This window comes from Atractosteus spatula, chromosome 1, assembly GCF_055471065.1.
Source record: "Atractosteus spatula isolate fAtrSpa1 chromosome 1, fAtrSpa1.hap1, whole genome shotgun sequence".
Taxonomy (NCBI): Eukaryota; Metazoa; Chordata; class Actinopteri; order Semionotiformes; family Lepisosteidae; genus Atractosteus; species Atractosteus spatula.
Window position 1 is genome coordinate 67,218,064 of NC_142706.1, and position 15,986 is coordinate 67,234,049.

Here is a 15,986-nt window from a genome sequence, read left to right on the forward strand (position 1 = left end):
GTTGATTTTCAAAAGCCATAGGAATCCAGGGTAATGTATGAATGTTGATCAGAATTAAATTATGGGACACAGATTATACACTTATAGGTGGAGTGGCACACACAACGCCAAGGAAGTTGTAGCAAAGCATAGAGAATGTCATGGAGGTAACATTATGGAGAAGTTAAGGGAGCAAAATCTCTTCAGTCCACAAAACAGGATGTTGCTCAAGTGTAAAGGGTCCTAAGTGGTATAGATATGTGTAACATAGTAGCAAAACAAGGACAAATTGCCATAACTGAAAACTAAAATGGAAGGAAGGTGAATGGGAAATGTTTTTTTATGTACAAAAGAGTAATGAGTATCTGATCTTCCCAGCCAGGTATTGACACCCAAATTCTGGACAGTTCTAGTCTCCCTTATCTACTAAACTACCAAACAAGCAAGATAACCAAATGGTCTCTTCTCATTTGCATTCTTTCTTTATGCAATCACGTTGTAAACAGGAAAATATTCATCGTAAGTAGAAGAACACCACAACTCCAAGCAGCACCCTTCCCGTACAGTTTTTGCTCTTCAGTCTGTAATTCCTTGGTCTGGATTTGTGGATTGGTGCTAGAGTCAACCCACCTTGTTTGTGAATTGATGCTACTGTCAAGTGGGGTTTAACCTTGAATAAAATAGCAGACAAAATATTTTTTATATATAACATCCCTTGTTATCCTTAGTACACTTCATAGAAAATCATCAGGCCCTAAACATTTGTCTTATATTACTGCTATTATTGTAAATAATTATTGTACACATTATTGTAAATTTCCAGCAGTCCTTTAGCCTGTAACACTTTCACTTCTTCTTGCTAATACTATTTATTTACAAAATGCCATCCTCTCTCAACCGGAGTCTTCCTCGCCTCCTGGAGTGTGACTGCAGTGTTGGGAAGATGGGGAGATTCGGAGTATCCTTCTCTTGTTGGACCTTCAAGTACCTAACAACTACCATCCCACTTACAATTTGCATTTTCTATAAAAAATCCGTGAACAAAAATAGTCTCATCCTGCCTGTTAATGAGCTCTTTAAACCTATGCGGTCAAGGGTTAGACAGAGATTAAGCACAGAAGCAGCCTTTGTTAAAGTAGTTCCTGATTTGCTGATGGTTTGTGACCTTCAGCTGCTTAATATTCTTTTTCTGGATTTAAGTGCAGCTTTTGATACTGTCAATCCAGGCATCCTACTGGATAGCATGTAGAACTATCTAGGGATTAACGATGTTTGCCTTTGTTGATTTGGCTCCTATATGGCTCCCAGGAGCAAATTTAGCGATCTGGTCTCATCTGTTTTAAATCTAATGTTACTTACTCAAAGTGTTCCAACAGCTCTGTGCTATGACCTTTTTGTTTTGTACTGTATTGATATTTTTCGTCTTGGGTGGATTCTTGGGATTCACTGCTATGCTGGTAACACTCAGATTTCCCTGCAGGTCAAATCAGATTCTACTGCAGCAGTGTCTGCACTCCATGGGGTATTTGTATGATATTAACATAAAAAACCTGAACATTTTGAAACCGTGATTTTAAAGCTAAACTGTTTTTTAAGCTAACTACCACAACTGTTAGACGTCCCCCTCTTGTTTGTAAACTTTCTCACATTCTTATGTTGTTATGTGACAAGACTGAAGTCAAGCTCATAGATTCCTTCTCTTGTGCCACACAATGTCAGTTGATCTCATTGGCCACACGCATAAGGGACTCTGAAACTGCATTTCTAAAATTGACTTAAGGTCATGATTTATAATTTAGTTCACATCTGTGCAATTTACAGTACTTTGTCTTAAACCAATTATTAATACAATGTATTATTATTGTAATTTTTTGTTTTGCTTCAATACCGTTTTTTGTTTTGCTATTTCTCACAAGAGAGAATTCTTGTATCAATTCAATTTCTTTAACTATACACAATATTCGGCTGGGAAAACAGAGGTGAGATGTGTGTTAGAGCACTGCAATCATTACAGAAGCACATAAGAATAGCTACAAATGAGAACAGGCCACTCAGCCCATCTAATCCATCTGGCAGTTATAACCCATAATTAATATAATATGTAATATGTAATATAAGTATAATATCATCCAGCTGTTTCTTGAAGGAAGTAAGAGTATTGGCTCCAATATGGCTGGGTAGATTACTCCCCACTCCCACAGCCCTTTGTGTAAAGAAATGCCTCCCGTTCTCAGTTTTAAATGTACTTCCATGCAGTTTCCACTTGTGTTTTCTGGTTTGTGTTTCGCTGTTGATTCTGAAGAAGTCAGTTTGATTCTGATATGATAGTTTACTGTATACTTAGATGGGATGGTTAGGTATGAAAACAGTAGAAAACTGATGGCTACAGCTTGAAGATATTCTGCTTGAAGCACATAATAGATTTAGCTCACAAATATAATACCAATGCATTCTGTATTTTGCCAGAAGGATCTGTATTAGGACCAATGCTCTTCCTAATTTTTAGCAGATCTAGGTTCTGGTACATTCAGTGAGCTGTACCATTTCCAGTTAGATGTGAAGAAACAAATAAAAATGCTAAATGTTAGGATATGTAGTTCAAGTGTAGAATCCAAATCATGGGATATTATTTTAAAACTATACAATGCAGTTGAAAGATCGCATTGAGAATATTGCATACAATTTTGGTCAGCACATTACAAAAAATGTTTTTCTCCTCTGGAATTAATTACAGCAGGAGTGACCAGATGTATTTCTGGACTTTCTGGGATTTTCCTACATTGACTGGCTAACAGAACTGAAGCCTGTGTGTTGTTCCATTGTTATAGCCAGCAGCCATATCACCCTGCAACTCACAACTGGCAACCCACTGAAGCTCAGCAGGTGTGAACCTGGTCAGTTACTGGTTGGGAGACCTCCTGGAGAAAACTAAGGTTGCTGCTGGAAGAGGTGTTAGTGGGCCCAACAAGGGGCACTATGCCTGCAGTCTATGTTTGTCCTAATGCCCCCATTATAGTGACAGGAAGACTATTCTGTAAAAAGGCACCGTCCTTTGGATGAGACGTAAAACTGAGGTCCTGACTCTCTGTGGTCATTAAAAATCCCAGGGCTTTTCTCGAAAAGAGTAGGGGTGTAACCCTGGCGTCCTAGCCAAATTTCCCACTGGCCCTTACCAATCATGGCCTCCTAATAATCCCATCTTTGAATTGGCTTCATCACTCTGTTTTCTTCCCCACCAATAGCTGATGTGTGGTGAGCGTTCCTGTGCACTATGGCTGTACATTGGTGGTGGTGGAGGGGAGTCCCCATTACCTGTAAAGTACTTTGAGTGGAGTGTCCAGAAAAGCGCTATATATGTGTAAGCAATTATTATTATGGAGTATACTTTCTCGGACTCTACAAGAGACAGATTCTCTCTCTTCAAATCCTAACTCAAAACTCATTTCTTTACTAGGGCCTATGTCTGGTTGCTCTACATTCTATCATTCAATCTTATGTCAGGGCAATCTAAGTTCTTCTTTATTGTTGTCCTTCTTTTACTTCCTATTGTATTTTTTTAAATTTTCTTTATCACTATGTACAGCATTCCTGGGTTTCCAAAGGCTCCTAATTTTTAAACGTTGTTGTTGTTGTTCCTAAAGGCACTGACAAACCCAGTCCTGTGGTCTTCTCAAATGTTGCTTTATTAGCCCTATACAATTCCTTGCATTAGGAATTTGTCTTTTCGCGTACCCCAGCTTGCTCTTCATGAGACACAGACAGGGAGAGAAGCTTGGGGTCAGAGCACAGGGTCAGACATTTATACAGCACCCCTGGAGCAGCTGTGGTTAAGGGCCTTGCTCAGGGGCCCAACGGAGTAGGATTCCTCTGCCAGCTGCGTGATTTGAACCAGCAACCTTCCACTCAGAGCCACAGATCCTTAGCTATAGAGCCACCACACCGCCAAGGAGGAGGTACAAGTAAAAGTGGGAGTCTGGAACAAGTTACCCAACCCTGCCATTGAAACTGAGTCCTTGGCTTACTTCAGGAAACAACTGGAGGAAATCCTAGAATCAATTGTCTATCAACCAAATTAAGCTAGATGGGCCAAATGTTTTTCTTTCAGTTTTAAGATTTCTTTGTTTTTATACAACATTTTTTACCCTGGTCTTCCTATAAATATACCACTTGTGTGTGCCAGAATTGTGGCGTGCGAATGGTAATGTGTAGGTGAATATTTTTTTCCCTCTTTTTGCCAACGAGCTTCTGTTTCACTTCCTTTAAAAACTAAAATTTAATAAAATTTAAAACCTATGCTTTTAAAAAACAAACTGAGAGAACACTAACAGACCTGTACAGCAGCAGAGGTGTGCATTTTATCTGATTAAATGAAAGGGGGCACTTGAATCCTAAATACTGCACATCTTTTTAGAAAGCAGTGTCTTTAAATTTCAAAGGTTTTAAGAGGTCTTTTAAAAATAATTAGCAGCACTTCAGTTATGGATTTCAACAGGCAGCACACATATACCATATCTCCACTGAACTGTTTTCCTGAACAGTAGTTGGACAAACGCACATTGTCTACTAACATTGACTAACATCAATGATGATAATACATTATAAATTCCCCATTCCATTAGAAAAGGATGGGGAAGAACCAGCAGTATTACTCTCAGTTGTTCTGTTTATGTAGCTTGTTTCAAAACCTTTGAAATAGCTAGGTGGATGATGGTTTAATAGTCACCAAGACCAAAAAAGGTACACTGAATATGTGTAAATAGGCTCCAACAAGCAATAAAACCAGTCTTTAAAACTATACAGTGTAATAATAACAATGTTTCCTATATACAGTAGTATACTATAGTGTGAAGTACAGTATATAGTTGTGAGAAACAAGGGAATTGTGGGCTTGTGTACTTAAACTGTGTCATTTTCAACAGCTTTCTTAGTTGTTGTGATGTCCAGCAATCTCAGCTGGCAGGATAGAAATATTACACTTTAACTAATCATATTATCCTCACTTGTCCAACGACAGGTGCCTGGGACACATGTTTTCATTACAGGGATCCTATACCCCCCCCCAAAAAAAAAGTTAGACTACTGTCTCGCAGTGTCCGGAAAGGAATGTTTAGTATCCAAGTACTGTAGGGTTCTGGCAGCAGATGTGAGAAACTTGGTGATCATGTAGAAGAAACATTCAGCCTTGCAGGCGCTGTTCTTCATTCACAACGCAGCATTTTTTCTTTAATGAAAGATGTTAGGCACCTGCAAAATAACGAGGGATCATTCGGTCGTTTGACGAAATTGTTCCCTGCATGTGGATGTTTTGCAGCAAATGAGCAAGAAACTTCCTGAAGGAGAAGAGGTGAGATGGCTTCAAGCTCCAATAAAACAACGCAGCCTGGAGGAGCATGCAACGGGACTGCTGCAGACTATACCAACATAGAGCAGGAGCTGTACGACTACCAGATGCACATGAAAATGTGCAAAAAAATCGCACAGCTAACCAAGGTAAGGTAAAGCTGTTGCAGATGGGGTGTTTTACGAGGGGGTGTAATTTGTGGCTGTGTGCGAACTAGGTGTAGAATGTTAATTTTGACTCGTAGCATTAGTTTTACCTTTAAAAAGAATTCAGTGTTAGCTGAAGACGATGATATTTAAAGTTAACCGTATTTTGAGTAGTCTGTACAAAACCAAGTGAACACTTTATGCGTGGCGTCACGTAATCATATTATGCATTCAGTGTAGATAGATCAACGGATACAGAGTACCCTGCAAGACGTTGGGGGGTCGAAATATCGCATTGCATCGCTAAAGCGATTTTTAAAACTTTTTTTCTGTATAGTCGATAAACCGCAAAAGAAAAGTTTGCATATGCATTGTTATGCAATAGGGCTAGAAGAAAAAAATGCATGCGTTTCCGTAATAATAGGGTTATTTGTAATGCTTGTAAAATTTACAAGGACTAAACAAATTTCAGTATTTTTTTTTCATTTTCTGCTCTTGTAGTTGTTCCAAATACTGCAAATCGGTGATGATAACATGCAAAGTGCAAATGATCTCTCGTGAATATTACAGAAATCACTGACTTCCACACGCAGACTTGTTATTGGGTAGTACGAGGACAGACGGCTTCATAATAACACAGTGTTTCGTCTTTATTAATGGTGAAAGCTCATCATACCCGTTGTGGTAAAAGTCAGACACAAAAAGCCGTGTTAAAAAAGCCATCAGCTTCTTGTTCCGTAGTACACATCTCAGTCTCCGAATGTTTTTTACTCCTGCTAAATCATCATTCCTGATGTATCGTCTAAAAAAAGGGAAGATTTTTGTAATTAAGTAGATATATTTTAACTACTAGAACGGATCCTCAAATGTTCGAAATAAAAGCCTACCTGATTAAATGGCCCGTTGGTGCCATACTGAGCTTGAAAGAACTGCAGTGTGTTGTAATGCAAAGACTGTAATAGAACACAAGACACGCTGCAAACGAGAGAAGGGCATTTGGTGCATCTGCATAATTTGGTTGCTAGCAGCTAATTGATTCCATCATTCCATCCGTTTCTTAAAATAAGTTAGGTTCCCTCATGTTTGTCCCAAACTCCTAAAACCCTTGCCTGTGAAAAGGTGTCTTCTATTCTTGGTTTTAGATGCACTTCCTTCCCATTTACACTTTTCATTCTGAATTATATTTCAACGTGGATTCTGACAAAATCCACAGGGTCAACTTTGTCACTCCATTTTCTTCAGATTCTATAGTGTTTGCTTATCCTTCTGTGTTAGTATGATGCGCAATCATGACTAGAATCTAGATCTGGTCCAAATACAGGTTCTTGTGGTACTCCACAAATTACGTCATCCCAGCTGGAACATTCTCCCCTCAATCTGTACTCTGTTTCCTATCAGTATCCCAGTATATATGAATTACTTTGAATACAGTACATGCCACCTGTAATTTAGAATTAACCCTTTATGTGAAAATGTATTTAAAGCATTCGGGAAGTTTAAATTTATAATCTCGTATGCTCTTTACCCATTATTGCTTCTACTGTACATGTTCAAAGAACTCTAAACAGATAACTTCTTGACCATAGACTATACTTTAGTGGAGTTCCTGTGGAATGTAGCATAATCTCAAATATTCCATAATCTCAAATGTACTAATTTGAAACCGTTCTTATTGATAAAAAGATATAAAATAATTATAATATCTGTGAGTATGTTGAATGAATTTGGAAATTAGGGTCAGGTGGCATGGTGGTGGAGTGGATAGCAATTCTGCTTCACACTACTGGGGCCCTGAGTTTAATTCCTGGGGTGCTGTCTGGAGTGTGGAGTTTATATGTTTTCCCCTTGTTCGCATGGGTGTCCAAAGACATGCTGGTAGGTTAATTGGTTCTGGGAAAATTGGCCCTAATTTGAGTGTATTTACGTTTGTGTCTGTGTGTGCCCCGTGATGGACTAGTGTCCTGTCCAAGGTGTATCCTGCCTTACGCTCATTGCTTGCTGGGATACATAGTCCTATAATTTAACTTTATTTTGTTCTTTAGATTTTAGTTTTTTAGCAATTAATATGACTGAATAGACAAAATCAGAGTTTTAATGAAGTCAGCTTTTAGCTTCTGTTCATCAAGAATATTAATACATGTTCAAGCTGCTGCTCTTTTGGTTGGCCTGATTTAATACTTTTGATTGCACACTATTCCTCTGACTATCAGCTATCTATAATTTTTTAACTGTACTGTATGTAGACTAAAGCCCTGAAATCAGGGATTAGTATCACAAACACTTCGAACCTGAGAAGACAAAAGGTCTCACTACTACATTTTTAAATCATAGATGAAACCTGTAACTAATTACTTTTTAAGAGAGTATGAGTATGATATCTTGCTTGCTGGGACGGGTTCCAGCTCCCCCACGACCCTGTATTGGATAAAATGGTTTGAAAATGGATGTATGAAAAATAAATTGTGCCTTCATGAGTACACATGAGAGACTGACCCATCTTGACTATTGACAACACAACACTCAGGCAGTATTCCTTAATATGCTGATACACAGCTGACACACATATTCCTTAACACTTTTTCCATGTGTGGTGAAATTAAAACATAATTTGCTGTACAAATATTTTAATTCATAAAAGGTTTAAAAATTTACCAGAATGCCATTCTCTATACTAAACTAAGTGCAGGAATGGTATTTCACTGCAAATCCTGAGTACAGGATATTTAATCAGTAACATTTGGGGGTGATGTTATTAGTAATGTACCACAGGGATATGTCCTAGGACCAATCCTTTTCCTCATCAAAAAGATTTAGACACAATTCAACTGACTGGGTAGACACCTGTCAGATAGTGTCAAAGGTAAACAAGTACTGTACATGCAGGTCACAAAAACATAACATATGATGAAAAATGGGAAACACTGAGCTAGAAGAGAGATCACTTTATTAGCCCTATAAAATTTCTTGCATTAGGAATTTGCCTTTTCACATTCCACAGCTTGCTCTCCATGAGACACACAGACAGAAAGAAGCTTGGGGTCAGAGTGCAGGGTCAGCCATTGTACAGCACCCCTGGAGCAGCTGGGGTTAAGGGCCTTGCTCAGGGGCCCAACAGAGTAGGATTCCTTTACCACCCACGGGATTTGAACCAGCAACCTTCCAGCCACAGGCGTAGATCCTTAGCCATAGAGCCACCACCATTATTAAATGGCATTGAAGGCATAAACCCTGTTCTTGGGAATTTGCTGTAGCTCTCTAATCCATTAGGTGTTCCAGTATGTCATTTAATTTTTTCAATTGGAGAAGCAATGAGTCCAGTAACCAGGGAAATCCAAAAGACAAAATCCAAAGAGCATGGTCAAAAAAGGCAAGAGCAAAGATTAGGAACCAGGAGATCAGTCAAAAAGGTTGAACCACACACAAGAGAATACTACAGGAGGCTTCCCAATAGTGAGCTTGGGGTGGTGCGTGGGAGAACGTTTAATACTGAAGGGAGAGGGACGTGGTTGGATAATTGGTCCAGGAGTGAGAATTTGTGGAATCTGGTGCCTGTGAGAATGTGGTGGGTTCAGTTAGGAATGAGATCGTGAAGCAGTGGGTTTGGGAATGTAATGGCGTTTGCGAGGGAGAGTGCGGGGCGTGACATGACCATTACGGCTTTGTAATAAAGGACAAGATCAGCCCATTGAAGAATTAAGCTACGCAAGTTTTGACCTCAAAAGAAAATAAATATGTGGTTGTCTATGCAATTGTCAGTCCCTGAAGACTATTTGAAGAATATGACTGAAAATTTCTATGGAAAAAATGGATCTTAATTTATATTGTGTTAAAAGTATAAATAAAGATTGAGGCTTTGCTCCCACTGGGTACAATTAAAACATGCATTAATACATTCTTTTTTCTGCTAGCACAGGTTTTAATGCCTGTTTTGAAATTCAGGATGTGTGATATGCTTTTTTTTTATTTTCAGAGCTGTTTCCATAGAAATATACCCTTATTACACAGGAAAGCTTTGAAAATTAGGCCCTTAGTGTACCAGAGCCTGTCTTTTCAGATATTTTTCAGAGACTTTGCAACGTGATCCACTGTATGGTCAAGTCAGATGGTCCATCAACATCCTAATTTGAAGATAGTGAGTTGGAATCAGAAACCACACTTGGAAAAACAGGCTGAAAAGAGAGGAAAAGAAACACAATGTTTTGGTTGTGGAGCCTTCTAACACACCCAAAGAAGGCTCCACAGCCAAAACGCTGTGTTTCTTTTCTTCTCTTTTCAGCATGGAAAGAACCTTTACTTGTTCTTTTGCAGCCTGCGCATGCTGACGCAGCTCCCTACTTGAACTACTTTAAAAAAACATGTCTGTGTAGTGTCAAAAGAGCACAGACTCAGTCATCTAAGACAGTATCTCCAAACCTGGAGGACTGTTTATAGTCTTTACACACAGACCAGAAGGTCCCCCCCAAAAAACATTGTCCCTGAGGTGAGTGAATATTGCTTCTTGACATAAAAACATAAAGGAATTACACAGGATGCCCACATTCTCTCTGAAAGATTATACTGGGACTTGAGTTAAGTGTCAGATAGGTATCTGATGACTTATGTTATCAATGAGTTATGACCTATGACTTTGTATGGCTCAGCTGCATCTGGGCTAAAGTTCCACTTTCGCAGTCTATGTGTTTGCAACACTAGAATAACAAGTATTTTTTTCCCTAGAAACTTGAGTTCTGAGGGAGAGCCGAAAAGAGGAATGCAATGCTTTTGACAAATTTCTGACATACAGAAATGTGACTGCTGACTCTGAATGTCTAAGTTGGTGGTAACTGTCATTTATGATCAGTGTAAAAATCATGCTTAAAGAATTTGTTCACAAATGTACACCTTTTTTCTCTTGCTCAAACTAGTGTCTAGTTAAATAATTTTATCTTTGGTTTGTTCAGTTTAGCATATCCACATATCACAATTTATTATTAGCCAATTAAACAAGGTTTTGATTAATATTGTTTCACTAGCTCCATGAAGGATTAGAGTGAAGATCTCACAGAGCTAGAGTAAAAAAATAATTTCTTCATTCATTTCATCAAAGAATAAATGATAATGCATAATAATTATAGAAACAATTTTAATTTAATTTGAAAAAATATTATTATTATTGCTGTTTGCATAGCAGATGCTGTTATCTAGGGTGATTGCACACTCTAATCTTCTTCTGTGGTATTTACTATATAAGCTTGAGCAAGTGAAGGACTACCCTTCAGTTTAGTTCCACTACATGTTAAAAAATGGGCTCTGGCCCACTTATGGGATACATATAATTCATGAAATGGCTTAAGAATCTATGTAACAAATTTAATAATATTCTAGAGAAGGGAACAGCAGTTTTAGTCCTGAAGGAACAGTTTGTTTGCCTCTATTTATTATGGCTCAGATCCTAACTACATAAAGCTCAGCTCATTATTGGAATAATCGGACCAATTTAAAACCTTCTGGCTGGGCTGCGGGTGCTTTGAAGAAACGTGGAACACCTGTGGACACACGACACACTGCAGACTGGTGTTTCACAATATTTGAATACCAATAAACTGAAAAATAAACCAAAGCACTCCTGTTCTGATAAGGATCATGTCATTACCAAAAGAGAATACAAAGACACTCTGTAAATGACTGTACAGTACAGTACATCCACTTCAATGCTACAGTTATGAATGACATACAATTCTTCATAACGATAATTGATTGATATGCCCTTTTTGATTGATTGATGGGTAAGAGTTTACGAGATGGTACATTCTGCTGTGCTCCACGGTTGTGTTGTTAATTTTTAATCTGCCCACATCAGAACCTAATCAAAGTTAAAGACAGGAATTTTATTTTATTGCGGTTTGTAGTTGAAGTGGTCTGCGGTAAACAAAGGCAGCACAAAAAGCCTAATATAAATAACGAATCATTTCAAAAACATGTCATGTCAATCCTAGGAGGAAGTTTACAAGCCACTGAGATGCATTGAATCCTACCCTTTCATAAGTGTCAGTCAATAAAAGGAAAATTTACCTTTTTAAGCTTTTGTGGGGTTTAAAAATCAATATGCTGCTTAGTATTTATTTTTGTATTTATATGATATATGACATCTTGAAAGCACTAGCAAAGCTCCCTTTTGTTTGTTGATGTACAGTACAGGAGCTGTAAGTTCTCAGATCCCCTAATACTAAACACAGTCGATCTTGCCGAGTAGAAGATAGAAAGCAAAGAGGTTTACTTTTTACTGAGATCCACACCTACAATGCTTTTGTCTTTCTTGGTCCTGTAGGCATATATTTTTAGACACGTATTAACTTCTCTATTGTTGCTTTCAGATGAGGTTTAACTTCATATTAGGGAAGAGTCATTTGGTATTGAATGAGATCAAAACAAGATGTGATCTACAGTACTGTAACAGGCATCTTATATCAGCTTCTCTAAAATAAGGCCATCAAATTTATTTTCAGACAATCTCTAGAATGCCTTTGCAACAGAAAGCATTATTGATTCTTATGGAGACCATTGTAAAAATACCTGGAAAATGATCCTTGTCTTTCTGCTTTTATTTTCTCAATTACCAGTATACAATGTACTAGAAATCATTTTTCTTTTCATTTTTCAGTTTTGGCCAAGAACTTGGATGTTGCCTTCAATTAAATAAATTATATGTGGTTTGTTGACTTCAATTTATTCTTGGAGCCTACACTTTTTATAGAGACTGTGCCAACAGCAAGCAAGTTTATATAGACATATTGGGTGATGGAGAGAGTCCTATTTATATGGTAATGAGATCTGGTTTGTGATCTTTAGAACAGGATTATGACAGATTTTGATGTCCAGTTTATTTGAACTGTTTTGCAATAAAGTTGATTTCTGAAGATTTTTGTAGAGTTTAAATTTACAGTAATAATCTCAATGATAATGTGTTATTTCAATAACATAATTTTCATAATCAAATTTGCTAGACAATGAGGTGTTAAACATTGCATTTGCCTAAGGAACAAAAAAGCTTTGGTATATTTTGGTGAAAAATTAGTTTGCTAGATATATGAAGATAAAGAATTGAAATGTCAGAGATATCTCAGAGTTAAATTATATTGATTCAGTTCTGAATGTTGGTTTCCCATTTTCAAACACTGATTGTGCTTCAACGTGTTTATCTGTCTGGGGCCTAGGTTAGCCCTCAGTGTTTCAAATTCTTGCAACAAAATGTTTTGCAGGTCAGAACAGAAATAACGTCGGGAGTAGGAGCAGTCGGTAACAGTTTAACTATAGATATCCAGCAAGGCTATGTTTATACCAGGGAAACAGGACTCTGACCAGCTGTTCAGCACCATGACAACTGAAGAGCAGATGTTTATTTTTTAACACTCAGAGCTGTCATCCGTATCACAGGAATACTAGGGGGAAGCTTACAAGCCACAGAGACACGTACAGGTACATGCTAGCCTGTCTTCTGTCAATAAAAATCTCTGGCGCTAATAGGAAGGTGACAGAAAGATGGTGCCGCTATTAAAATGAGTGTGACATTTGATTCGATAGTGGCAGTAAAATGTAAGTCGATTGGAAGGAGAGCAGTGGACACGAATAAACTGTTCATGGCACTGAGATGATACATAACCTGCATTCTCCTTAATTAGAAGAAATATTGTGTGTTTGTGTCAGAATGTTGGACAGTTTGCCATGCTAATTGACGGGGATATTTTGCTGTCAAACTGTAAGCAATGTGAATATTGTCAGTATACTCAAAATATAACATGTGACAGAAGAAAGCAGACTTCAGTTTACTGAATGTGACCAATATCTCCTTTCTGTCTTTCTTTCCTGCCTACATCCTTGTGATCACCTTAAAATTCAAAATAATTTTTATAAGCTGTCATGAAACTTCCTGTAATTTTCTTTTTTCAAAATAGTCAAGATTCAGCACTACAAATGGGTCTTACAAATCAGGTAAGGGTGCAAATAATCAGGTGTAAAGTTTTTTTTATTAATTAATGCAAAACATATATAGCAGTTTGAGAAAATTGTTTTTGTTTAAACATTCACTGCTATCCAGTTGTAAAAAAAACCAGGCAATAACATTTGAAAATAAAAATAGGGGTGTCTGCTGGTTAGCTCTAGGATGCAGGGTTCAATTTTAGTCTGGGGAAATGAGTGTTTGCACATTGTTTTCCGTACATATTTTCTCCAGGTGCTGTCCAATTGGCTGTCCGAAATTGTCTAAATTGTATTAACATAAATGGCTGTAATAATATACAGCATGTAACTACTGATTCTGTCTGAACATGTCTTACAAATTTTGCACTGCTCAATAGTAAGAAAATTTAATTAACTTCAAAACCCTTTGTCTTAGTGAGCTTCCCATTTCTGTATGTGCTGTCATTTAAAAATTAATTTTAGTGCTTTACTTTTTTATATACATTTACAATGCTCTGAGAGTCTTGGAGAACAGGGACAGCAAGAAACGTCACAGGACAGCTATGCAGTATTTATCACTGACATTGACAAAATAAAGTTGTCATCATTAACCTTGATTATGAGAGGACTCCTCATGTTATAGGACGTCAGAATACAAATTTAATTGTAGAGGTATTTTGAAAAAAGCAATATACAGGTATTATAACAAATGGAAAGGAGCAAACATGCATTCTCAAAGAATAAAGACTTAATTTTGTGATGTAATGATTAAAGTCCTTTCTCACATTCTTTTTCAAATGGAGTGTCTCAGTGCAAGACTCATGTGGTTGTTGAGTTGTTGTAAATGAAAGTCTGTCTCTTGAATTATTAAAGATGACACTTTATGCATTTTTACCAGCCTGAGCTGTTAGTTTTTTTCTGTAGTTCTGCTGCCAGATTTCACAAACATTAGCAAGTCTCTAAAATTAATAATAAATCAAGCTGAATCTGCATTGATTGTCCTAGAAATAAGAAGCTTAGACAAGAAAAAAAATGTGAAATTATTTCAAACTGGAAAAAATATAATTAGCACAGAAGAAGAACTTCTTCTACAATTAACAGAAAAACACACAAGCTGAACTGTGAGAGCATACTGTGAAGCAGATATGAAAACAGATATTTTTGGCATCAGTTAAGATGCCACCAGTACAAATGATTATCGGATTTGGCTTTAAAGCTTAAGAGTCTTAACAGCCCTCATGCAGTTGTAGTTATAAAGTGTCCATTAATCTGTCAGTAAACGGAGAGCAATGCACAACTCCTGGCAAAATGATAGAATGACCTACTGTTGTTCTCCTACATGTGTGAACAGCAGGATTTACAGTGTGATACCTGAGTGTCATTCCCTCATTGGTGACAGCAAGGCAATAACCGCAACACTCAAAACTGTGTAAGATGTGTAAGCATTTTACCAGAAAAAACATTGACTTACTGTGACCTACACTTTTACCTGCCATGTAAGAGACAAATTATTGTATTGGAATGTTTTATAGTCGCAGTGGCAGTTGTTAGCATTGTTGCCTTGCAGTGCTTGGGCCCTGGGTTCAATTCCTGAGGTGCTGTCTGTGTGGAGTCCTTCCTGTTTTCATATGGGCTTCCTCTGAGTGCTCCAGTTTCCACCACACTGACAGTGTAAAGACATAAAGGCAGGTTAATTGGCTTCTAAATAAACTGGCCCTGGTGTGAGTGTGTGTGTGTTTGTGTCTGCGTGCCCTGCGATGCACTGGCGTCCCATCCAGGGTGTATCCTGCCTTGTGCCCGTGGTTTGCTGGGATAGTCCACGGCCCCCTCGCAACCTCGTATTAGATCAAGCTGGTAGATAATAAATGAATAAACTTAGTTTTATCTAGTTTAGCACGAGACATTGTTTGCAGATAGCCTGAAACACTTCATTACACACAGGAAATGTGTAATTTCAAATGATGAAATGGGTCCAGTTGAGTATTACACAGTGTTGTTGGCTTAGAGGTGGATATGTGAATTGTCTGATGCTTGAGCCATATTATTTATATAGGTAACAGTAATCCATCATTACATGAGCTTAATTTGTTCCTCGAAAACTGCTTTGTAACATTAAAACTCATATAACAGAAATTCAGTTTCCATTACTTCCCTGTTTTATAATCTCTGACTGGCTCCAGAACTCAAAAATGTTTCCCGAAACACCCAAACTTCACCTTAACACAGCACTATGAGCAATAAAGTTCCTGTTCAGTTACTCAAGTAAAATGCTTAGTCATTCACTGATGCATAAACAATAGGAAGAAAAACATTTACACTCCTGCTTACTTATGATACAGTACATCATTTCAGTTGTTAGAATAAACATGCTTAACACACACAAGCCTTTATTATAAAAAAATTAAAAATGTAATAAAAAATAAAAGGTAAATTTGTCATCCAAAGAGAGACAAAAGAAGAATCTCAGCAAAGCACTATGAGAGCTCTGCTCATATGAATGAAAACCTACTCATTAGATGGGAGTTTGTAATTAATGTCTAGGAGCGATGTCGGTATTTAGCAATCACTCCTGATGTCATTTCCTC

The 15,986-nt window shown here is 37.6% G+C and overlaps 1 protein-coding gene across 2 annotated transcripts in view; it reads left to right on the top strand.

Moving 5' to 3' along the window:
* Positions 1-5,108: 5,108 nt before the first annotated feature.
* fam184b (family with sequence similarity 184 member B) overlaps positions 5,109-15,986 on the top strand; it is a 40,351-nt gene continuing 29,473 nt past the window's right edge. For both annotated transcript variants that reach the window (XM_088912480.1, XM_088912489.1), the window contains exon 1: positions 5,109-5,469. In XM_088912480.1, the coding sequence (XP_088768606.1) occupies positions 5,329-5,469 (141 nt within the window). In that variant the 5' untranslated portion in view covers positions 5,109-5,328. The remainder of the gene's footprint in view (positions 5,470-15,986) is intronic.